Source organism: Amblyraja radiata, chromosome 2, assembly GCF_010909765.2.
Source record: "Amblyraja radiata isolate CabotCenter1 chromosome 2, sAmbRad1.1.pri, whole genome shotgun sequence".
In the NCBI taxonomy this organism is placed as follows: Eukaryota; Metazoa; Chordata; class Chondrichthyes; order Rajiformes; family Rajidae; genus Amblyraja; species Amblyraja radiata.
The window spans coordinates 37,225,059-37,249,671 of NC_045957.1; the positions used below are offsets into that span (position 1 = coordinate 37,225,059).

General features: G+C 48.9%; 1 protein-coding gene across 2 annotated transcripts in view; it reads left to right on the plus strand.

Annotated features, from left to right (window-relative positions):
* Positions 1 to 1,136: 1,136 nt before the first annotated feature.
* Positions 1,137 to 24,613, plus strand: part of wdr97 (WD repeat domain 97) — a 66,486-nt gene continuing 43,009 nt past the window's right edge. For both annotated transcript variants that reach the window (XM_033045068.1, XM_033045078.1), the window contains exons 1-9: positions 1,137 to 2,356; positions 4,378 to 4,474; positions 5,600 to 5,730; positions 10,337 to 10,947; positions 13,792 to 13,913; positions 16,441 to 16,931; positions 19,099 to 19,262; positions 20,896 to 21,044; positions 23,204 to 23,440. In XM_033045068.1, coding sequence (XP_032900959.1) covers positions 4,444 to 4,474; positions 5,600 to 5,730; positions 10,337 to 10,947; positions 13,792 to 13,913; positions 16,441 to 16,931; positions 19,099 to 19,262; positions 20,896 to 21,044; positions 23,204 to 23,440 — 1,936 coding nt within the window. In that variant the 5' untranslated portion in view covers positions 1,137 to 2,356; positions 4,378 to 4,443. The remainder of the gene's footprint in view (positions 2,357 to 4,377; positions 4,475 to 5,599; positions 5,731 to 10,336; positions 10,948 to 13,791; positions 13,914 to 16,440; positions 16,932 to 19,098; positions 19,263 to 20,895; positions 21,045 to 23,203; positions 23,441 to 24,613) is intronic.

Below are 24,613 nucleotides of genomic sequence, written 5' to 3' on the forward strand. Positions count from 1 at the left end.
TTAGGTTTAAGGTTAGAGTTAAGTTTAGGATTATTATTCTCATTATTAGGATTATTATTCATATTAAAGCGAGGCCTGGATGTCACACACAGCAGCGCAACTGGTAGAGCTGCCTCTAAGCACCAGAGACCCCAGTTCGATCCTGATCGTGGGTGCTGTTTGTGTGGAGCTTGCACGCTCTCCCTGTGACCGTGCGGGTTGCTTGCAGGTGCTCCGGTTTCCCCCCACACCCCAAAGACATTGATTGGAGGCTAATTGGCCCTCTGTAAATTGCCCCTCGTGTGCATGGAGTGAAAGCAAAAGTGGGAATAACATCAAACTAATGCGAACAGGTGGTTGGCATGGATTCGGGATGGGCAAACAAAGTGCCATACCATACCATACCCTCCACAGATGCTGTCTGACCTGCTGAGTTCCTCCAGCATTTTGTGTTTTGGCTCAGGATTGCAGCATCCGCAGTTCTTGTGTTTCCACGCACTCAGGGAGTGAGTGAGGGGCATGTGCCTCCCCCCTGGAGCTCTTGGAGAGATTAATCCATTGGATGCAGCGTCTTCCCTCCTGGCGGTGCCTGTGTCCCAGGGGGATGTGGTCACGTGTCGAGGGCGAGGAGACTGGTCGTGGTCACATGTCGGGGGGCGTGCTCTAAGACTGCGCGGTCACAAGCAAAGACCTTAGAGCTCTGCTCTAAGATCTTTGGTCACAAGGTTTATGGTCGATGTCCCAGGACGCGGTCATGTGACGGGGGCGGGGTGTGCCCAGAGTGTCAGGGGGCGTGTCTCAGGACGTAGTCACGTGACGGGGGCGGGGTGCTGCCCGGAGTGTCAGGGGGCGTGTCACGGGGGGGGGTGATCGCTGTCTCAAGACGTAGTCACGTGACGGGGGCGGGGTGTGCACGGAGTGTCAGGGGGCGTGTCAAGGGGGGGGGTGTGGTCGCTGTCTCAGGACGCAGTCACGTGACGGGGGCGGGGTGTGCCCGGAGTGTCAGGGGGCGTGTCACGTGGGGGTGGTGTGGTCGCTGTCTCAGGACGCAGTCACGTGACGGGGGGCGAGGTGTGGTCCATAGATCATGGAGCTCTATGATCTTTGATGATCCGGAGTGTCACGTGTTCGGGGGCGTGGCCTGTCGTCGGCGGCGCGCCCCGTCTCCCGGCAACCGTTGCCCGGAGCGTCCGCGCGCCGCTGGTCATCCGGCGGGTTAGGCGCTGGTTACCGGTCACAGAGCCGGCGGGGGGCTGGTTAGTAAGAGTTAGGCACAGACCGGCCACTAGTTAGTGAGACCGTCAGTGGCTGGAGTTGGTCACTGACTGGGCACTGGCTAGTCGGAGCGCGAACTGGTTAGGTTGGAGGTTGGGCACAACCTAATTTGAACTTTGGTAACCAGGTAGTTAATGATCAGGCACTGATTAGTGAGAGTTGTAACTCTTGATAACTTTGGCAACTAGCTAGTTAAAGATCAGATAGTGTTTAGTGCGTCAGAGACTGACTAGTTGTTGATAGCTTTGTCAACCAAAGTTAAAGATCAGATACTGGTTAATGAGAGTTAGTCAACGATTTAGGACAAGTTGATGATAGCTTTGGCAACCAGCTAGTTAAAGATCGGGCACTACTAGTAAGCAGCCTGGCACCAATTTGACACCAACTCTGGGGAGCGCAAGCAATAGTTGGCCAGTTAAATACTGAGACTCAGATAGTTTAAATATTGGTCATCCTGCTAATTATTTATATTGGAGTAACAAACTGGGTTAAGTATTCAAATTTATAATTATTTCATCAATCAGTAGCTATTGCAATATTAGGTGCAGGTTAATACAATGTTGATACAATGCCGAACAGAGTAAACTTTATTTAACAATCAGGAAATATCAGGGATTTGTTGCTTATTAAATGAAATCTATTGAAAGATTACAGTTTTTAGTCAAAGATTTTTAACCAATCAAAGGAAATATATTAAGGATTTAGATTTGGTTAGTAAACATTTATTTGGAAAACAAGTGGGACATTGGTTACTAACACTGATATATTGATATATAAAATTGTGGTAATTTAGATTACAGACTACATCGTGAGAGATTAGAAATATAACATTAAATAGAGAGTTTTAAGGAAAAATTAATAGCTTGCTGAAGACTCTTTGTCAAGAGATGTGGTTGGTTAGAGGGTAAGATAAGAGATGAGCAGTTTGATTAGTGATAAATTATTGAGAATCTGATACTGTTTAATGTTAACTGGGAAATTAGTTAACACTATTGGATAGTTTTGAGAGGCTGGGATCATCTAATGCGTTTTTAAATTAGTTAATAACCGATTAAAGACTAAGTGCCGTGCCACTACACGTTTGTGAGAAGCTGCTGGAAAGGTAGGTTTGAGATTGATCGATGATGATTGAAGTTAATTTGGTGATGGGTTAACTTGCTGCTGTGTGCTGGCACTATCAGTCACGTTTCTCCAGCAAGATCGGTTAATTTTGTCACTTCCACATGCCCACGTTTCCAAACAGCAGGCGTGGTACGGAATCTGGTTAAACACAATTTCAGACATAATTAATCAATAGTTTTAAATCTAGGACATGTGATTATGTTTAGTTTACTGTCACGTGTACCGAGGTACAGTGAAAAGCCTTGCGTGCTAACCAGTCGGCAGAAAGACAATACATGATTACAATCGAGCCATTTACAGTGTATAGATAGATAAGGGAATAACGTTTAGTGCAAAGTCCGATCAAGGATAGTCCGAGGGTCTCCAATGAGGTAGATAGTAGTTCAGCACTGCTCTCTGGTTGTGGTTGGATGATTCAGTTGCTTGATAACAGCTGGGAAGAATCTGTCCCTGAATCTGGAGGTGTGCGTTTTCACACTTCTGTACCTTCTATATGGCGCCAAGGCATAGCAGCTTGGAAGGGCTGAATATTCTCAAGTTCCAAAGTTCCTCATCACAACAATGATTATAAACGTTTGTAATTAAGTCATTTGTAACTAATTAAATCAGCTGTAATCTGGTGAAGTTTTAAGTTTTAATCAATAATTCATGGAGTTAGACATCACTTCAGCCTAACTTGCCCTAATCTGACTGAGATATCTTCCTGAGCTTGTCCCATTTGCTGGGCGTCCCATATCCCTCAAAAACTCTCCTATCCATGCACCTGTCAAATACTTTACTGGATTTTATCGTGCACTAAACGTTATTCATCTTATTCCTTGAATCATGTATCTGTACACTGTTGATGGCTCGATTGTAATCATGTATTGTCTTTCCGCTGACTCGTTAGCACGCAACAAGAAAGCTTTTCACTGTACCTCGATACACGTGACAATAAACTAAACTAATCTTTTAACATTGTAAAGGTAGACAAAAATGCTGGTGTTTCTCCAGCATTTTTGTCTACCGATTTTCCAGCATCTGGCGTTCCTTCTTAAACATTTTTACATTGTAAATGTGCCCACTTTCACTGGCAGTTCATTCTAAGTACCACTTGTGTGAAAACAGTGCCTCTCGGGTCCCTTTTATGTCTTTCACCTCGCACATAAACTATGCCCTCTAGTTTTAGACTCTCCTATCCTGGGAAAGAGACTGTGTCTATCCATGCCTTTATAAAGTAATCGCCAACGTCCTTCACTCCAAGGAACACAGTTCCAGCCCATTTGGCCTCTCTTTGTAACTCAAACCCTCCACTCCTAAATGCACAGAGTCTTTTACCCAGAATATGGGAATCTAGAACCCAAGGACATTGGTTTAAGGTGAGGGAGAAAGATTTAATAGGAACCTAAGGGGCAACATTTTTACACTAAGGGTGGTGGGTGTATGAAACAAACTGATGAGGAAGTTAATGCAGGTACTATCACAAAGTTTAAAAAACATTTAGACATGGATATGAAAGCTTTAGAGGGAATTGGGCCAAAAGCAGGCAGGTGGGACTAGTGGAGATGGGGCATGTTGGTCAGAGTAGTCAAGTTGGGCCAAAGAGCCTGCTTCCACACTGTATGATTCTATGAGTCCACAGCATCCTCTTGAATCTTTATGGACCACCCATATTGAAGCAACGACCAAGAAAGCACACCAACGCCAGTCAACGGAAAGACAATACGTGAATACAATCAAGCCATTCACAGTGTACAGATTCATGATAAGGGAATTGCGTTTAGTGCAAGATAAAGCCAGTAAAGTCCGATCAACGTCTGCCTGAGGGTCTCCAATGAGGTAGATAATAGATCAGGACCGTTCTCTAGTTGCAGTAGACAACTAGTTGTTCATTGACAAGGAACCTGAGGGGCAACTTTTTCACACAGACAGTGGTAGGTATATGGAACAAGCTGCCAGAGAAGCTGTTTCCCACGTTGAAGACACAGGAACAAGCTTTAATCTTGACTCCATTTTGCACAGGACATGATGATGTGAGGAGACCGTGCCGTAATCATCATCCTGACTGCTGCGTAGGACTGCAAAGCCATGGAACCCCCGGAAATGCTGAGCCAGGCGGGTGAGTGCTCCGTTCCACTCCCTCTACCCCCTCGCCTGCTCCCACTCTCTACAACACAAGCAATAGCAGCAGGAGTTGGATCTCGAAGCCTACCCCATACTCAATAAGATAATGTTTGATCACTTACCTCTGCACCACCCCGCATTAACCCCAGACCATTTGAATCACTTCACATCTGAGGCTTTTTCACTTCCTGTCCACAACCGACTCAGTGAGTGAGCCTGCACAGTTCCCCTTTAGGTCCTCTAAAGTTTCTCTTATTGAAGAGTTTTCTCATCTCTATCCTAAGTGACCAACCACTTGCTTTGGGACTCTATCCCCTGTCTCCGCCTCTTTCTCTGTACTTATTGTTTTATCGACTCCTCTTTCGCATCCCTTTCTCTATTCCCTCTACCCTCTGGTACTTAGGGTGCTTAGTCTTCTCTCTCTGTGTCTTTGCCTCTGTCTCGCTCTCTCCACGTCTCTCTCTTTGTCAGTCTGTCTGTCTGTCTGTCTCTCTCTCTCTCTCTCTCTCTCTCTCTCTCTCTCTCTCTCTCTCTCTCTCTCTCTCTCACCCACTCTCTCCCTCTGTCCCTGTCTCTCACTGTCTGTCTCTGTCAGTCTCTCTGTCTGTCTGTTTCTCTCTCACTCTCTCTCTCGCACTGTCTCTTTCTCTCACTCTCTCTGTGTCTCTCACCGTTTCTCTCTCTCTTTCTCTCACTCTCTCTGTCTGTCTCTGTCTCTTTATGTGTCTATGTCTCTTTCTCTGCCTTACCTGCTTTATCTCATCTGCTTCACTTCCTCTTCTCTCTCTTTGACCCAGATCTCTTGATCTTCCCTCTATTCATCCATGATCGCTTGCCTTCTTTATCTTTAAACCCTCTTAAGCTCCACTGAAAATGAAAATGTTTCCCCTCTTCTGACTCACTGAAATATTCGATTATTGTTTTGTCAAGGAATCTTGTCAAATTATATTTTAGAAGCAATAAAAATTGCACGTTGGAAATCTGAACTAAACTAAAAAATGCTGGAAACACTCCGCAGGTCAGACAGCATCCACGGAGGGAAAAACGTAGTTAATGTTTCGATCAGGGCCACTTTATTACTGTGTTTAAGCCTTTTTCCATTCTCCCATCTCTTGTGAAGCTGCCGAACGGGCCAACCAGCCGGCCCATCACATGACTGAAGCAAACACAGGGGAGGACCAGGCGGTACACGCCAAAGCCCAGCACTTGTGGTCCACTCTGGGCTCAGCTATTCACTTGTCCATAGATAAGGTACAAAGCTTCCTCCGGGTTGTGCTGGAGGTCGGCTGGGGCCTCATCAGTGCTGGGGGTCGGATGGGGCCACGTGGGTGCTGGGAGTCGGCCGGGGGTCATGTGGATGATGGGGGTCGGCCGGGGCTACGTGGATGCTGGGGGTCGGCCGGGGCCACGTGGATGATGGGGGTCGGACAGGGCCACATGGATGATGGGGGTCGGCCGGGACCACATGGATGATGGGGGTCGGCCGGGACCACATGGGTGCTGGGGGTCGGCCGGGGCCACGTGGATGATGGGGGTCGGACAGGGCCACATGGATGATGGGGGTCGGCCGGGACCACGTGGATGATGGGGGTCGGCCGGGACCACGTGGGTGCTGGGGGTCGGACAGGGCCACGTGGATGATGGGGGTCGGACAGGGCCACGTGGATGATGGCGTTCGGACAGGGCTGCATGAGTGCTGGGGGTCAGCAGGGGCCACGTGAGTGCTGCGGATCGGATGGCGCCATGTGGGTGTTGGGGGGTCGGCCGGGACTACGGTTGGATGTGCGCGGGTCGGATGTGCCGCTGAGAACAAAGAAGAGCCCTGCATGGGGGGACCGCCAGGAGAACAAAGGGGAACCCAGCATTGAGGGGCCACCGAGAACGATGGGAGCAAGGCATGGGTAGCAGACGAGAGAACAAAGTGGGGCCCGGTGTTGGGCTGCCGTCCACAACCATTGGAACAAAGGGGGACCATTGGGGACTAAATGGAACACTTTATAACTTTGTTGACACCCTATACGTGGCAACTCTTTGTGTACCTTGTTTACACAAAAAAAACAATCTCACTGTGATTACTCCAGAATTTTGTGTCTTTTTGAGCCATACAGCATTGCTGATCTGGCTTAGTGGACTAGTCCCATTTGCCTGCCCTTGTCCCATATCCCTCTAAACCCTTCTTATCCCAGTTCAGTTTAGTTTTATTTATTTCAGTTTAGTTTATTGTCATGTGTATCGAGGACCAGTCAAAAGTTTTTGTTGTGTGCTAACCAGACAGTGGAAAGACAATACATCGAGCCATTTACAGTGTCTAGATAAGGAAATAATGTTTAGTGCAAGGTAAAGCCAGTAAAGCCTGATCAAAGATAGTCTGGGGGTCACCTGTGAGGTAGATAGTAGTTCAGCACTGCTCTCTGGTTGTGGTAGGATGATTCAGTTGCCTGATAACAACTGGGAAGAAACTGTCTCTGAATCTGGAGGTGTGCGTTTTCACACTTCTATACCGTTTGCCCGATGGGAGAGTGGAGAAGACGGAGTGGCCAAGGTGCGACTTGTCCTTGATTATGCTACTGGCCTTGCAGAGGCAACGTGAGGTATAAATGGAATCAATAGCAGGGAGGTTGGTTTGCGTGATGGTCTGGCTGCGTCCACAATTACTGCAATTTTGTGCGGAAATATATCCGTATATCTGCCCAATATCTTTTAGAAGTTGTAAATATATCCGTTTCTATTTCAATCTCTGGGTATAGGTCAGGCAATCGGCTCACGGTCTCAAGACAGTGCAGCGCTCCCTCAGCTCTGCACCTCGTAGCCATGGTTGTGGTCTTGAGTGGGACTCTTCTGACCAACTGAGGCATGGGCTGGCCACAACATGTCCCCGGGCAACTCCAGGGAAAGTTGCATCCAAGTTTGTTCCACAGAACGGTGCAACACGGGAACAGGCCCTTCTGCCCACAATGTGTGTGCCGACCATAATGGCAATTTAAACTAATCCCATCTGCCTACACATGATCCATATCACTCCATTCCCAGCCTATTTACATGTCAGTCTAAATGTCTCTTAAACATGGCTATTGAATCTACTTCCACTGTTTCCCCTGACTTTGCGTTTCAGTCAGCCTAAAAAAAAACAGGCCTCATAGATCTCCTCTAAACCTTCCGCCTCTAACTGTAAAGATGTGCCCTCTAGTCTTTGACATTTTCATCCTGGGAAAAGGGCTCTGACTGTCTCTATTCTTCTTCTTTTCGTGTCCATCTTGTTACAAATGTTGACCTCGCTGTTATTGTCCGTCCTGAAAAGGACGCAAGCTTCCGGCGACAATCAGTGGAAGCCATCACTTGTTGCAATAGATGATGGTGGTAGCAGAATTAGCTCAGGATACTTCCAGTTTCCAGCCCCGTGACGTGGACGCTTCTGCTATGGGGCCACTGTTTCTATAAGACTTAGCTTAGGCTGTATTTGCCGTATTGCACCCCATTACAGGAAGGGTGTGGAGGATTTTGAGAGGGTACAGAGAGGTTTACCGGAATGCTGCTTGGATTAGAGGGTGCCAGGTACAAGAAGAGGTCGGACAGACCTGGATTGTTGGGGGTTGAGGGGCAGACAGGCAGAACCTTTTTCCCTGTGTGGAAATATCATATAGATAGATAGATCCTTTATTGTCATTCAGACCTTTCGGTCTGAACGAAATTATGTTGCCTGCAGTCATACACAGAATCAATAATAACAAAACATACAATAAACACAAATTAAACATCCACCACAGTGAGTTCACCAAACACATCCTTACTGTGATGGAGGCAAAGTCTTAGTCTCCGTCTCTTCCCTCCTTGTTCTCCCTCTGCGCTGAGGCGATCGATCCAGGCCGAAGGTGCCGCTCTCCAGTCCAGCGGACCTCCGTGGTGATGTCGCCGCCGCCGAAAGCCGGAACGCCGTCTCCGCTCCGAGACGGCCCGCCACAGCATCAGCTCCGGGCCGCCGCCCCCGCTCCAGGCCGCTGCCCCAGCTCCAGGTCCCGCAGTCTCCGCTCCGGGCCGCCGCCCCAGCTCCGGGCCGCCGACCCCGCTCCAGGCCGCTGCCCCAGCTCCAGGTCCCGCAGTCTCCGCTCCAGGCCGCCGCCCCAGCTCCAGGTCCCGTGCAGGGATTTTTTTGTTTACACAGAGGGTGGTGGGTGCCTGGAACACGCTACCAAGGTTGGTGGTGAAGATAGATACGATAGTGTCGTTTGAGAGGCTTATGGATAGACACATGGATATGCAGGAAATACAGGGATATGGAGCACGAGCAGACAGAGCAGATTCATTTTACTTGGCATCATGTTGGGCACGGACATTGTGGGGCAACAGGGCTGTTCCTGTGCTGGAGTGTTTTATATTATGAGACCAGCCTCCTGCCCTTCTGCTCACTGCCCCTCAGCCCGGCTCAGTTCCATGTTATGTTGTGTTCTATGTTCCTCACAGCCTTTCCGGTCATGCTTCGTTTAATTTAGACATACAGCACGGAAACAGGCCCTTTGGCTCACCGAGTCCGCGCCGTCCAGCGATCCCTGCACATCACTAGGGACAATTTACACCGAGCCAATTAACCTACATACCCGTTCGTCTTTGGAGTGTGGGAGGAAACCGAAGATCTCGGAGAAAACCCACCCAGGAAAAAGTACCAACTCCATACAGACAGCACCCGTAGTTGGGATCGAACCCGGGTCTCCAGCGCTGTAAGGCAGCAACTATACCGCTGCGCCACCATGCCGCCCTTGCTTATATAATTCTCTGATCAGACTTCCCACCATTGACCATCTACACTTCACACTGCCTCGAAAAAGCAACCACCATAATCTGAAAGTCTGTAAAAAGGTCACGAGCCAAAACTTCACCTCTTCAGGTTCTGCAGAGGTGCCACTTGATCTGCTGAAATACTCCAGCATTTTGTGTCTTTTTTTTGGTAAACCAGCAGCTGCAGTTCCTTGTTTCAACAATATCAAAGGCTTGTCCCATCCAGTCATTCCTTCTTCTCCCTGCTCCTGTCCGTCTGAAGGTACAGAACCTTGGAAGTGCACGCCACCAGCAGCAGCTTATTCCTCCCTGTTATCAGGATGTTGAACTGTCTTTCCATAAGCTTGGGTAATGTCCGATTCACCTCCACCCCATTGTGGACATTGGACTTTGTCTATGGAACTTACGCACTTGACAGTAGCAAAGCCTACCTAAGCTAATGGACTGTCCGATTCACCTCTACCCCATTGCGGACATAGACTTTGTAGTGCAGAAACAAAGAACTGCGGGTGCTGGGTTACAAAAAAAGGCACTCTGTATCTTCCCCGTTGCTCGACCTATTATACTTGAGTGACTTAATTGGATTTAGTTTAGTTTATTATTGTCATATGTGCCGACATACAGTGAATAGCTTTTGTTGCATGCTATCCAGTCAGCAAATGACTATATGCGATTACAATCAAGCTGTCTACAGTATACAGTTAGGAGATAGAGGGTATAGTGTTTAGTGCAAAGTAAAATCCAGTGAATTCCAATTAAAGACAGTTCGAAGGTCTCCAATGAGGTGGATAGGAGGTCAGGGCCACTCTCTGGTTGATGGTTCAGTTGCCTGATAACAGCTGGGAAGAAACTGTCTCTGTATCTGGAGGTGCGCCTTTTCACAGTCTGTACCTCTTGTCTGATGGGAGTGGGGAGGAGGGAGTGACTGGAGTGACACTCGTCCTTGATTATGCTGCTGGCCTTATATATCATCTGATGTGTTTGGATAGCATGCAACACGAGGCTTCTCACTCTGTCTCGGTACCCGTGACTGTAATGAAGCTCAACCTCTGGCTGTCTGTACCCCACTTGTCCTGTACTGTTGCAGATCAGACGGACGGACTGGAAGCCACTGGAGCTGGAGCACGGTCTACAGCTTGTGCAGCGGGTGCGATTCAAGAGGGACATCCAGCACATCATGTTCAACGTGGTCAGCAAGGAGTTTGTCTGCATGGTGTCCAAAACGAAGGTGCACATCTACCAAAGTGATGGGCGCAAGACCCTGGAGCTGAGCCTGCGCGAGCCGCTGGAGGGGCTGGTCTACGCCAAGCACATCGACCGCTATGTGGGCTGGAACCGTTGCCCTCAGCTGAAGGTGCTCAGCTCCGACTTCCAGACCCTCTCCGTCAACCAGGCCGGCCACAGCGTCACCTGCTGCTGCTACAACCAGGACCTGAACCAGATCGTCACCGCTGGTGCCGGCAACGTCTGCTGCTGGCACTTCTTCTTCGGCTGCCGGGACCTTTTATGCGGCACCGTTGTCACCGACGGGCTGACCCAGGAGGACGTTTTCACCCACCTGGTGCTGGAGAGGTGCCCTGCCTCCATGCCGGCAGCCACCATCGACCAGCGCTGCTATGCCGTGTGTCGCACCGGGGTCGCTGCCTTCAACCTGACCAAGGGAACTCTCCTCTCCTACGAGAAACACCTGCACGGCAGGTAAACCCACACCTGGCTAATTCTCCTCCGCACCAGGACATTTCTCCCCAGGAGGTATCCTCTTCCCCCCCCCCCCCCCCATCCCTGCACCCAGAGGCTCCCCCCACCCCCCACGTTAGAGCGGCAAGATGGCGCACCAATACAGTTGCTGCCTCACAGCGCCAGAGACCCGGGTTCAATCCTGACTACGGGTGCTGTCTGTGTGGAGTTCGCATGACTTATGACCGTGTGGGTTTCCTCTGGTTGCTCCGGTCTCCTCCCACATCCCAAAGATGTGCGGGTAGGTTAATTGGCTTTGGTGAAATTGTCCCTAGTGTGTAGGGTAGCGTAATGCCCCTGTCCCACTTAGTAAACCTGAACGGAAACCTCTGGAGACTTTGCGCCCCTCCCAAGGTTTCCGTGCGGTTCCTGGAGGTTTTTGTTAGTCTCCCTACCTGCTTCCACTACCTGCAACCACCTGCAACCTCCGGGAACCGCTGTGGGACAGGGGCATTAGTGTATGGGTGGTTGCTGGTTGGCACAGACTCAGTAGGCCTCACTGTGTCTCTAAAGTCTAAAGTGGTCTCCACACCCAGACGCCCCCCCCCCCCCCCCCCCCCCACCTCACATCTCCGTGCCTGGAGGTTCTCCCACCTCTCCACACCTCCTCTACCACCTCATTCCAGGTAGCAACAGCACCCTGTTGAAAACATTTACCCTTCAAATTCTCTTTAAAAGTCCTCCCTCTTGTCCTCGACCATTGACCTCTAGTTCTACACCCTCCTTTAATAGCGCATAAAACATAAGGCAGGAATAGGTCCTTATCCGCCCAATGATTGTGCCGAGTTGATGCCAAGTTAAATTAATCTCTCCTTCCTGCTCATGATCCATAGCTCTCCACTCCCTACATGTACATGTATCTATCTAAAATCCTCTTAAATGCCGCTATTGTAGCTGCCTCCACCGCCACCCCCGGCAGTACGTTCCAGCACCCAATACTCTCTGCGAAGAAAACTTGCCCTGCACATCTCCTTTAAACTTTCCCCCTCTCACCTTTAAGGCCCTCTAGTCTTTGACATTTCCACTTTGGGTAAAAGATTCTGACCTATCTATGCTTTTCATAATGTTATAAACTTCTATCAGGTCTCCTCCCAACCTCCGACGTTCCAGGGAAAACAGTCCGTCTGTCCAACCTCTGCTTATAGCTATCACCCTCAAATCCAGGCAGCATTCTGGTAAAACTCTTCTGCATCCTCTCCAAAGCCTCCACATCCATCTTGTAATGTGGCGACCAGAACCGTCCGCAATACTACAAATGCAAACAAGAAGGATCCCAGGAATGAGTAGGTTAACATATGATGAGCGTTTGACAGCACTGGGCCTGGAGTTTAGAAGAATGAGGGGTGTCCTCATTGAAACGTACAGAATAGTGAAAGGCTTGGATGGAGTGGATGTGGAGAGGATGTTTCCACAAGTGGGAGAGTCTAGGACTAGAGGTCATAGCCACAGAATACAAGGAAGGAGTTTTAGGAAGGAGATGGGGAGGAATTTCTTTAGTCAGGGGGTGGTGAATCTGTGGAATTCTTTGCCACAGACGGCTGTGGAGGCAAAGTCAATGGATATATTTAAGGCAGAGACAGATAGATTCTTGATTAGTACGGGTGTCAAAGGTTATGGGGAGAAGGCAGGAGAATGGGGGTAGGCAGAGATAGATCAGCCATGATTGAATGGCGTAGTAGACTTAATGGTCCGAATGGCCTAATTCTACTCCTATCACCTATGATCTTATGATCTAACCAAAGAACAATTCCTCCCATGGGAGACAGACTCTGTCTACTACCATATCTATGGCTTTCATTATTTTATAGACCATCATTACACCTCACAACCTTGTTTGCTCAGGATAACTGCTCCAACCTATCCAGTTTCTCCCCGTAACTCAAACCCTCAAATTGAGGCAACTTCTTTATGAATCTTTTGTGCACCTTTTCTAGCTTTATTGCATTTTCTAACCTATGCTTTGTATGCCTGCCTGCCAGATGAGATTCCCAACTTTTACACTCGACTGATGAAGGCCAGCGTGACAAGTGCCTTCTTCACACCCTGCCTACGTGTGTTGCCACTTCCAGGAGACTATGTACTTGTACTTCTTGGCCTCTCTGGTCTTCAGAACCCTGCCATTCACTCAATTAATTCCTGTCCAGGTTTAACTTCCCAAATTGCATCATCTCACATTTGTCAGAGTTAAACTCCATCTACCATTCCCTTGCCCACTTTCCCAGTTGATCTAGATGCTTGGGCAACTTTCTTCGCTGTCCACTACACCGTCAATTTGGCCATCATTTACAAACTAACTGATCACGCCCCATATACGTTCTCATCCAAATCTTTAATTATATATGACAAGCGACGGGCGATTCATAAGCGAGCCCTGTGTTCCACCGCTCCAATCGGTGCCTCCATTCTGAGAAACCACCCTTCCACAACCGCCCTCCCACAACCGCCCTCTTACTCCTATCACCAAGCTAGTTTTCTCTCCCAACGAATACAGTCACAGCTAGACACAAACAGATGGAGTAACTCAGCGGGACAGGCAGCATCTCTGGAGAGAAGGAATGGGTGACGTTTAGGATCGAGATCCTTCTTCAGACCTGAAACGTCACCCATTCCTTCTCTCCAGAGATGCTGCCTGTCCCACTGAGTTACTCCAGCATTTTGTGTGTCTCTTCGGTTTAAACCAGCATCTGCTGTTCCTTCCTACACAATAAAGTTACAGCTGTTCAGTTGAGGCTCTGATGTTTATTGCAGTGTGCCTGTGTGGGCTCTGGACCTTTCTGTTGGCTAACATTATAACATTCCCATCAGGAAAATCACTGGAATCGTCATCGTGGCGACGCTGAGATGTGTGGCCACTTCTTCCCGGGATGGGAATATAAAAGTATGGGATCAAAACTGGAACCTTCAGATGATGTTTGTCGGGCACCTAGGTGAGTGGAGACCTGATTGTCTCAGCAGCCAGAGTTTCTGCCCGTGGGCGGATGGGAGGGGTGGGGGGTAAATAAATGACTGAACCATCACATTGGGCACGAGTAAGAAACCACACACATCTAGGCTGCCTTGTTTCCTAGTAAACAATGACAAGAAACTTACCTGGATTAGTCTGACAAATACTGACTACGAGCAAGTCAGGGACTGATTGTCATGGAGTGTCTGATTCACTTCCTGGCTCTCCAAAGTATAGCCATCATCTACAAGGCACCAGGATTTTTCGCTTGAGCTGTATGAACATTGACTTCTCCAATTTCAGGTAGTCCTTGCTTTCTCCCTCCTTCCCCTCCCCTTCCCAGCTCTCCCACAAGCCTACTGTATCCGCCTCTTCCTTTCTTTTTCCCCTTCTCCCCCCCAACTCGACATCAGTCTGAAGAAGGGTCTCGATCCGAAACCTTGTCTATTCCTTAGCTCCATAGATGCTGCCTCACCCGCTGAATTTCCTCAGCTTTTCACATGGATTTTCCCCGGGAGCCCTGGTTTCCTCCCACACTCCAAAGACGTGCAGGTTTGTAGGTTAATTTGGCTTCAGTAAAATTTGTAAATTGTCCCTAGTGTGTAGGATAGTGCCAGTGTACAAGGTGATTGTTGGTCGGCGCGGTCTTGGTGGGCCAATTGGCCTGTTTCCGTGCTTTATCACTAAACCAAGCTAAACTAATAATAATAATAATACATTTTATTTATGGGCGCCTTTCAAGAGTCTCAAGGACACCTTACAAAATTTAGCAAATAGAGTAAAAACATGTAAGCGGAATGAAATAAATAGTAAAGACATCACCAGTACACAAATTAAAGACAGAATTCAATCCAAAGACAAAAATCAAAAATACAATATGAAGAGAGAGCAGCGGCAGCTAAAGCGCGCCAGCATCCACTCTCCCTTCCGGCAGCCATCTTGGACACAGAATAAAATAATCATTTACACACAAAAAAACATCCCCCCACAATGGTTACTACTGTGGGGGAAGGCACAATGTCCAGTCCCCATCCCCAGTTCTCCCATAGTCAGGCCTATTGAGGCCTCCACAGTTGCCTCTACGGAGGCCCGATGTTCCTGGCCGTTCTCGCCGGGTGGTGTTGCTCCGGCGTCGGGAGAGTCCTCACTGCGGCTGGGACGGCTGGAACGGCCGATTCCCTACCGGAGTCCGTGGCTTTCCGAAGCCGACAGGGCCGCGTCGGTTGGTGCTCCGAGGCTCCCGATGTTAAAGTCAGCGCCGCCGCCCGCGGCTGGCCGCTCCACAGTCCCGCAGCTCGACAGTGTTGATCACGGCGGTCACAGCACTGAAGCTAATTATACTCTCTGTGAGTACAATCAAACCATAGACAAGTACAACTGATAGTGCAAAGATAACAAAGATAGAATGCAGAGTACAGTGTTACAGCATTATAGTGTTACAGTTACAAAGAAAGTGCAGGTAGAAAAAAGTGAGGACTACAATGAGGTAGATTGGGTGACCCGGACTACGCCCTAGCTTATGGGGGAATCATTCAATAACAGAGAAGAAGAAGCTGTTCCTGAATCGAGAAATACTTGCTCTCAAGCGTTTGATCTTCTGTCCAACGGGAGGGTGGAGGAGAAGGAATGACCAGGGTGAAAAAATGGTCCTTGATTATGTTATGAATCAGTCTGAAGGGTCCTGACTCAAAATATCGACTGTCCATTCCCTCCACAGATACTGCCTGACCCACAGGTGACTTTGTTTTTTTGACCATATAGAAAATGATCTGCTTGACTGATTTGTGTGCACTGAAGTGCATGACATCACATTATTTTTCATGCTGCTAGTTTCATTAGTTTCTGTAACGTAACCTTTATGTGGGTTATGGGGAAACAAAATCAAAGAGGAATTGATCAGTGTGTGTGTGTGTGAGAGAGACAGAGAGTACATTGAAATGGGAAGTGAGACTGAAGGGATTGCTACCCTACGAGTTGGCATGGTCCTGATGGGCTGAGTGGCCTCCTAGATTACTACTAATGTAAGAAAGCCTGCTGCATTGTGTAAACTGTGCTCAACCCCTCCCCTGATGTGGTTCTTTTGCCTGACATTGGGTCTGGTAAAGCACCTCAGGACAGGAGCATAGAGGCGCAGCGGGTAGAGCCACTGCCTCACAGCACCAAAGACCCAGGTTCCATCTTAACCTTGGGTACTGCTTGTGTGGAGTTTGCACGTTCTCCCTGGGACCACGTGGGATTCCTCCCGCGCTCCAAAGACGTGCGGGTCTGTAGGTTATTTGGCTTCCGTAAGCGTGTAGCATTGAACTAGTGTACGGTTGATTGCTGGTCTGCGTGGACTTGGTGTGCCGAAGGGCCTGTTTCCATGTTATATCTCTAAACTAAATTATAAACTTTGCGTGTAAAAGTTGCCCCTCGGTTTCCTATTAAATCTTTCCCCCCTGGTCTTAACCCTATGTCTGTGATCTGAACGTGCCTGGAATAGACCCAGATGTTGAATGTTTGTCCTGCAGGCCCTGTCACGGCTCTTGCAGCTTACCCAGACGGCCCCTGCCTCCTCTCAGCCTCCAAGGACGGGAGCCTGCGACTGTGGAGCCTGGAGATGGTAGATCAGGTGGGAGAGATCCAGGTGGGCGCGACCATCACCTGCCTGGGCACGGTGCCGGGGGAGGACAATGTCTTCACCTACGCAAAACAGCAGCTGGACCTCTGGAGCATCGAGCGTCTGTACCGCCGGCACATGTCCATCGGCCACGCCGTGAGGTCCATCAACGTCGACCACATCTCCCTGGCCAGCCTCTTCCCGCTGCGGGCAGCCTGCTCCTGTGATGACGGCACGGCACGGCTCATCTCCCCGGAGACCGGAGACGTCCACTCCACCTTGCTGCTGGAGCAGGGCCAGCTGGTGGTAGGCCTGGACTACTGCTTACCCCGAGAGGCCCTGCTGGTGCTGACAGACCAAGGGGATCTCCTGAAGGCCAACTCCCTCACCAACCCCATGGAGGTCAGTGCTGCTCCACTCTTAGAGAGTCATACGGCATCACAACGGGCCCTTCAGCCATGCTGACCGAGATGCTCCATCTACGCTAGTCCCACTTGCTCACGTTTGGTCCATTCCCTCTAGGTCTTTCTTATCCATGTATCTGTCCAAGTGATTTTTAAATTTTATTGCACCTGCCTCAGCTACTTCCTCTGGCAGCTCGTTCCATATTTTTAATTATGTTATCGGTTTGGATGACAATGTAGTTAGTACATGGTTCCCTGAAAGTGGCGATTCAGTTGGGCAGGGTGGTTAAGAAGGTTAAGAAGAGGGTGGTTTGGCACGTTAGCCTTCATTGGGAAGGGCATTAAGCATAAGACAATGGTGAGATCACACTTGGAGTAGTCTGCCCAGTCTGGTCGCCCAGCTGAGGAAGGATGGAGTAGGAAGGAACAGCAGATGCTGGTTAAAACCAAAGGTATACTCAAACTGCTGGAGTAACTCAGCGGGACAGGCAGCATCTCTGGAGAGAAGGAATGGGTGACGTTTCGGGTCGAGTCTGAAGAAGAGTCTCCTATTCCTTCTATCCAGTGATGCTGCCTGTCCCGCTGAGTTACTCCAGCATTTTGTGTCTATTTACAGGAAGATGGCATTGATAGAAAGGGTGCAGAAGAGATTCACCAGACTCACCTGGGCTTTGTGTTTTAGGGAGAGGTTGATATACGGGGACCTTTTTCTATGAAGTGTAGGAGGCTGAGGGGTGACATTATTGAGGTGTACAGGATCACCAAGGGCATGGATAAAATGAACACTCATAGTCTTTTTCCCAGGGTAGAGGATTCTAAAACTAGAGGGCACAGGCTTAATGTGAGAGCCGAGAGATAGAAGAGGGACCTCAGGGGCAACCTTTTCATTCACAGAGTCGTCCGTAACTGGAATGAGCTGCCAGAGGAAGCTTTGGAAATGGATACAATTATGACTTTCAAAATACATTTGGACAGAAATATGCATAAGAAGGGTTTACAGAGATATGGGTGGAATGCAGGCCAATGGGACTATCCCAGAATGCCAACTTGGTCGGCATGGACAAGGTGTGTCTGTCTGTATGTATGTCTCTATAACTGCATGAATGAATCTGTGAATCTAGACCGTGTGACTCTATGACACTATGTACGACTCAAGTTCAAGTTCATTGTCATGTGTCCCTGATAGGACAATGAAATTCTTGCTTTGCTTCAGCACACAGAACATAATAGGCATTGACTACAAAACATAAGAATAAATAAACTGATAAAGTGCAAATAACAAATAATGGGTTACTAATGTTCAGAGTTTTGTCCGAACCAGGTTTAATAGCCTGATGGCTGTGGGGAAGTAGCTATTCCTGAACCTGGTCGTTGCAGTCTTAAGGCTCCTGTACCTTCTACCTGAAGGTAGCAGGGAGATGAGTGTGTGGCCAGGATGGTGTGGGTCTTTGATGATACTGCCAGCCTTTTTGAGGCAGCGACTTCGATAAATCCCCTCGATGGAAGGAAGGTCAGAGCCGATGATGGACTGGGCAGTGTTTACTACTTTTTGTAGTCTCTTCCTCTCCAGGGCACTCAAGTTGCCGAACCAAGCCACGATACAACCGGTCAGCATGCTCTCTACTGTGCACCTGTAGAAGTTAAAGAGAGTCCTCCTTGACAAACCGACTCTGACTCTAGACTGTACTATAACTCTTATGTATGACTCATACAGTCATACAGACTATGACTGTGACTGTATGTAAAACTATGAGTCTGTGACTGTATGTAAGGCTATGACTGACTGTGTAAGGCTATGAGTCTGTGTGTGTATAACTCTCTGGTCGACTATATGTAAGAATCTGTGACGTATGACCGACTTGGTGACTGTATTTATGACTGTGACTGTATGTAAGATTATGAGTCTGTGACTATGTAAGGCTATGACTGTGAGTGTATAACTCTCTGGCTGACTATATGTGAGAATCTGTGACTGTATGTGTGTCTATGATTTGGTGGCTGTATGCATGACTCTGTGACTATGTCTGTGACAAAGTGAATGACTATGACTGTGAGTCTATGATGGCATGACTATAACTCTTATGCATGACTCTGACTGTGTATGTTTCTACAACTCTTTGACTGTGACACTTTGTGTGACTCTATGACACTGTGTGTGACTCTAGGTGCTGATGAAGGTGCCGCACAGCAACCAGGTGACGCCAATCTGCTGCTTCTGCATCTACGCACAGATGGCGAAGGTGAGCATTGCACACTCCCGCTGGCTGCAGGTGGTGGCTGGAGGAAGTGAAGAGAAGATCAAGCACTTTGGCATGAAAGACAGAGACTGGTGAGAAACAAAGACCCACATTTTCTTTTATTATCGTTGACGGGATGTGGGCTTTGCAAGGTGAGCCAGCAAAAGGAAACACTTTTTCACACAGAGTTGTGAGTCTGTGGAATTCTCTGCCTCAGAGGGTGGTGGAGGCCAGTTCTCCGGATACTTTCAAGAGAGAGCTAGATAGGGCTCTTAAAAATAGCGGAGTCAGAGGATATGGGGAGAAGGCAGGAACGGGGTACTGATTGGGGATGATCAGCCATGATCTCATTGAATGGCGGTGCTGGCTCGAAGGGCCGAATGTCCTATTGCCTATTGTCTACGGTGTTCCCTGCACCTATTGACTGTTGTTTATTTAATTGCCCCTCCACAATGTCCAAGGGAAGGTGCCTCCCACAACCACTGCAGTCCCTCGGGTATAGGTATACCCACAATGCCGTTAAGGAGGGGGTTATAGGGTTTTAACCTAGAGTGTGGATGGCTTGATTGTAATCATGTTTCAGCCTTTCTGCTGACTGGATAGCACTCAACAAAAAAAAAACTTTTCACTGTGCCTCAGTACATATGACAATAATGGTTTAATTTTGTTTAGAGATACGGCACGCAATCAGGCGTCAAGGCCCACTGAGTCCACGCCAGCAAGCAATCATCCTGTACACTAGCATTATCCTACACACGCTAGGGGCAATTTACAATTATACCAAACCAATTAACCTACAAACCTGCACGTCTTTGGAGTGTGGGAGGAAACCGGAGCACCCGGAGAAAACCCACGCAGGTCACAGGATGAACGTACAAACTCCGTACAGACAGCAGCCGCAGTCAGGATAGCTAAAAATAAACTAAACTAAACAGAGCCGGTAAATAAACAGCGATATGTTTCCCCGTCAGGACGTTACGTGGCATGGAAGGCAACTTCCAGGTGGTTGTGCTCACATGGTAGTGCTGTCTCAGGAGTATTGGTGAGCTGCTGCTGTCAATCCTGGAGATGGTACAAACTGTAGGCCGACACGGTGCTTTGTAATGGTTTGCCATCTGGACAGGTTACAGATAATTCACAGTCTACACAGGTTATGGGCTTTGCAATGAGCAATGAGGTCCCAGGAACTGAGGGCAATTCTCCTTCTCCCCCAGCATAGCGAACCCCACAAAACAAGACACCACCTTTGTTTAGCATCTTAGCTGAAAGATATTACTGTTCAGAGGGCAATGTTTTATTCGGATTCTCACTCCCTCACCCCCCCCCCCCCCCTCCCACAGTGCGGCCCTCCCTCACCCCCGCCCCTCCCACAGTGCGGCCCTCCCTCACCCCCGCCCCTCCCACAGTGCGGCCCTCCCTCACCCCCGCCCCCCACAGTGCGGCCCTCCCTCACCCCCCCCCCCCCTCACCCCCTCTCCCACAGTGCGGCCCTCCCTCACCCTCCCTCCTACTGTACCGCAATCCCTCACTGCCCCCCCCCCCCACCCACAGTGCGGTTCTCCCACAGTACCATCCATCCCACAGTTGCGCACTCACAGAAACCCCAGCAGGTTGTCATCACTGAGGCGGTGCAGGCAGGAAGGAGAGGCAGTCTATGTAACCCACTGAGGTGAGTGAGTTTGTGACAGTTCACTGATGGCCTTGTCTCCGCATCCCTCGTGGCAGGTACTTGATCGTGGCTGGCCATGCCAGCGGGCTGCTGTCCGTGCTGGACTGGAGATCGGGGAACACTCAGTACAAGGTACAAGCTCACGAGTCTGGAAAGGTATTGACCCTGGTGCCGGATCCCGAGAACCAACGCCTCTTTTCATCAGGTGCGTCTTCACCCTCGTTGGCTCTCAAGCTTTTGTACCTTCTGCCTGATGGGGGAGAGCAGAAGAAAGGTGTGAGTGCTCCTTGATTATGTCGGCTGCCTTCCCGAGGCAGCGTGAAGTGCAGATAGAGTCAATTTTGGGGAGTCCGGTCTGTGTGATGGACTGGGCTACATCCACAACTCTTGTGGTCTTGGGCAGAGCTGTTCCCAAACCAAGCTGTGGTGCATCCCGATAGGATGCTTTCCATGGTGCATCTGTAGAGGTTGATGAGATTCATAAGGTCATAGGTGATAGGAGTAGAATTAGGCCATTCGGCCCATCAAGTCTACTCCGCCATTCAATCGTAGACATAGAAACGTAGAAAATAGGTGCAGGAGTAGGCCATTCGGCCCTTCGAGCCTGCACCACCATTCAATATGATCATGGCTGATCTATCTCTCCCTCTTAACCCCATTCTCCTGCCATCGCCCTATAACCTCTGACACCCGTACTAATCAAGAATCTATCTATCTCTGACTTAAAAATATCGACTGACTTGGCCTCCACAGCCTTGTGGCAAAGAATTCCACAGATTCACCACCCTCTGACTAAAGAAATGTCTCCTCTTCTTCCTAAAAGAACATCCTTTAATTCTGAGACTCTGACCTCAAGTCCTCGACTCTCCCACTAATGGAAACATCCTTTCCACATCCACTCTATCCAAGCCTTTCACTATTCTGTATGTTTCAATGAGGTGCCCCCTCATCCTTCTAAACTCCAGTGAGTACAGGCCCAGTGCCGACAAACGCTCATCATAGATTAACCTACACTTCCTGGGATCATTCCTGTAAACCTTCTCTGGACCCTCTCCAGAGCCAACACATCCTTCAGACATGGCCCAAAATTGCTCACAATATTCCAAATGTGGCCTGACCAGCGCCTTATAGAGCCTCAGCATTACATCCCTGTTTTTGTATACAAGCCCTCTTGAAATAAATGCTAGCATTGAGTTTGCTTTCTTTACAACTGATTCGACTTGCAGGTTAACATTTTGGGAATCTTGCACCAGCACTCCCAAGCCCCTTTGCAACTCCGATTTCTGGATTCTCTCCCCATTTAGAGATGATACTTCATTGTCAGAGATCGTTTCTGATCTTTGGCTTTTGTTTACTGCTGGTTCTACCACATGTCTATTCCTCACCACTGATACAGTGAACCTCACCAGAGGGTCTGGTCTGTGTGGCCATTCAGTCATTCAATGTCTGGGAAGAAAATGTTGGGGAACGGTGGGAATAATGGCCGCCATTTGAGTCCCGGGAAGGATTGGCTGGACTGGGGTATGTGTACTTCAGGGGGGAGCCCATTGTCCTTTATCCACCCTTTATCCTTTGATGCAGGCAAGGTGAAGGAGATTTAGAAATAAGGAACTGCAGAAGTTGGTTTACAGAAAAAAACACAGTGCTGGAGTCGCTCAGCAGGTCAGGCAGTATGTCAGGAGAACATGGTTAGGCGACGTTTCGGGTTGGGAACCTTCTTCAGACTGATTAATGGTTGGGGTGGGGGTTGTGGTGAAAAGAGAGGAAGGGGCAGGACAAAGCCGGGCAGGTAATAGGTTGATACAGGTGAGGATGGTTATTTGATGGGGAGATGGTGGACAAGGGGCCAGAGATGAAAGGACAGAAGGTGTGAAACAAAAGGTTGCAGATTGTGAAGCTAGAGGAAGGAACGTAGGTAGAAGGGGAGGGGGAGGGAGAATTAGGAATAGGTGGGAATCTAAGTGGGGTCAGAGAAGAGAGGGGGGGAAGAAGGAGAGGGGGTTTATGTGGAAGGAGAGGGTTACGTAATTAACTAAAATTGGAGAATTCAATGTAGAAATAAAGAACTGCAAATGCTAGTTTATACTAAAGATGGACTGAAGAAAGGTCTTGACCTGAAAGTAGACTAAAATGCTGGAGAAACTCAGCGGGTTAGGCAGCCTCTATGGAGCGAAGGAATAGGTAACGTTTCAGATCGAGACCCTTCTCTTGACCTGAAATGTCACCCATCCTCTTCCTCCAGAGATGCTGCCTGACCCATTGAGTTCCCCCAGCACTGTGTGTCTATACTTGGAGAATTGAGCATTGAGTTTGAGGTGCGAGGGGTATTTGATGCAAAGACACGTGTGCTGGTACTGGTTGCAGGTATGGACAATGCGGTGAAGCTGTGGCGGGTGTTTCCGTACGCCCAGGACTCCCTCGCGCTTCTGATGAGCTTCTTCGGTGCCCACCCTCCCACCCACCTGTGCCTGCTGAAGGGCGCCTTCATCGCGGCCCTGCAGAGCGCCGCCAGTGCGGTCCACTCCATCGTACTGTACGACCTGAAAAAGAAGATACGCAAAGACCATCATCCCGACCATGACCACCATGATGAGATCACCGGTAAGAGACTGTCGGGAGAACACTGCGCAGATTAGATCCAGTGTTGTCCACACTGGTCCACATCTGGTGCAGAACCTGGTCCACCTTTCCAGAGGGTGTAAAACTCTGCCTATATTGGCCCGTCACACAGGAGAGGGACACAGACCGGTTCTTATTTGTGCAGTACCCGTCCCACCTTTCCAGAGGGCTGGTCTGTCAGTCACCTCCCTTGACCAAGGGAAGTCGTTCAACAGACTTGGATCACACTTTGCACACTTTTGATCTTTGACGGCATGTCATGGAGTCATGGGGTATAGCACGGAAACAGGGCTTTTGCCCTAACTCATCCATGTCAGCCAAGATGTCTATCTGAGCTAATCTCACACCTGCGTTTGGCCCATATCCCTCTGGATCTTTCCTATCCTAAACCTGTACAAATGTCTTTTAAAAATTACAATTGTGCCTGCCTCCATAGCTTCACATATGCCAGCTCGTTCCATATACCCACCACCCTCTGAGTGAAAAGTTTTCTCCTTAGTTCCCTTTTAAATCTTTCCCTCTCACCTCAAACCTATGCCCTCCTGTTTTTAGACACCCTTAAAGGTCTGTCCCACTCTGCGAGGTAATTCAAGAGCACTCCTGAGTTTAAAAAAAAAATAAAACTCGTGGTAAGTACGTAGAATGTACGTAGCGGCTACGTCAGAGCTCGTGGATGTCTCGTAGCGGCTCATAACGCTAACGGCAGGTACTTGGGAAAAGCGGTAACTCGTGAAGTTTTTTCAGCACAGTGAAAAATGTCCACGAGAGCCCCGAGGACCTACGAACGGCTATTACCGTAATTGTCCGAGTTCGAATCAGGGGAAACTAGGGAGAACTCTTGAATTATCTCGTACAGTGGGACAGGCCGTTAACCCCAGGTAAAAGACTGTGACTGTCCACTTTATACATACCACTCATAATTTTATAAGGTCACCCCTCTCAACCTCCTTTATTCCAGGGAAGATCACCAGCATAGCCAGCCTTTCCTCATAACACAAACCCTTCAGTAAAATCTTTGTGAATCTTTCCTATACCTTCATCCCAATCCATAATATAGATGTAGAAACAAGAAACTGCAGATGCTGGTTTACAAAACAAGACACAAAGGGCTGGGGTAACTCGGCCGGTCGGGCAGTATCTCTGGTGAAGATGGGT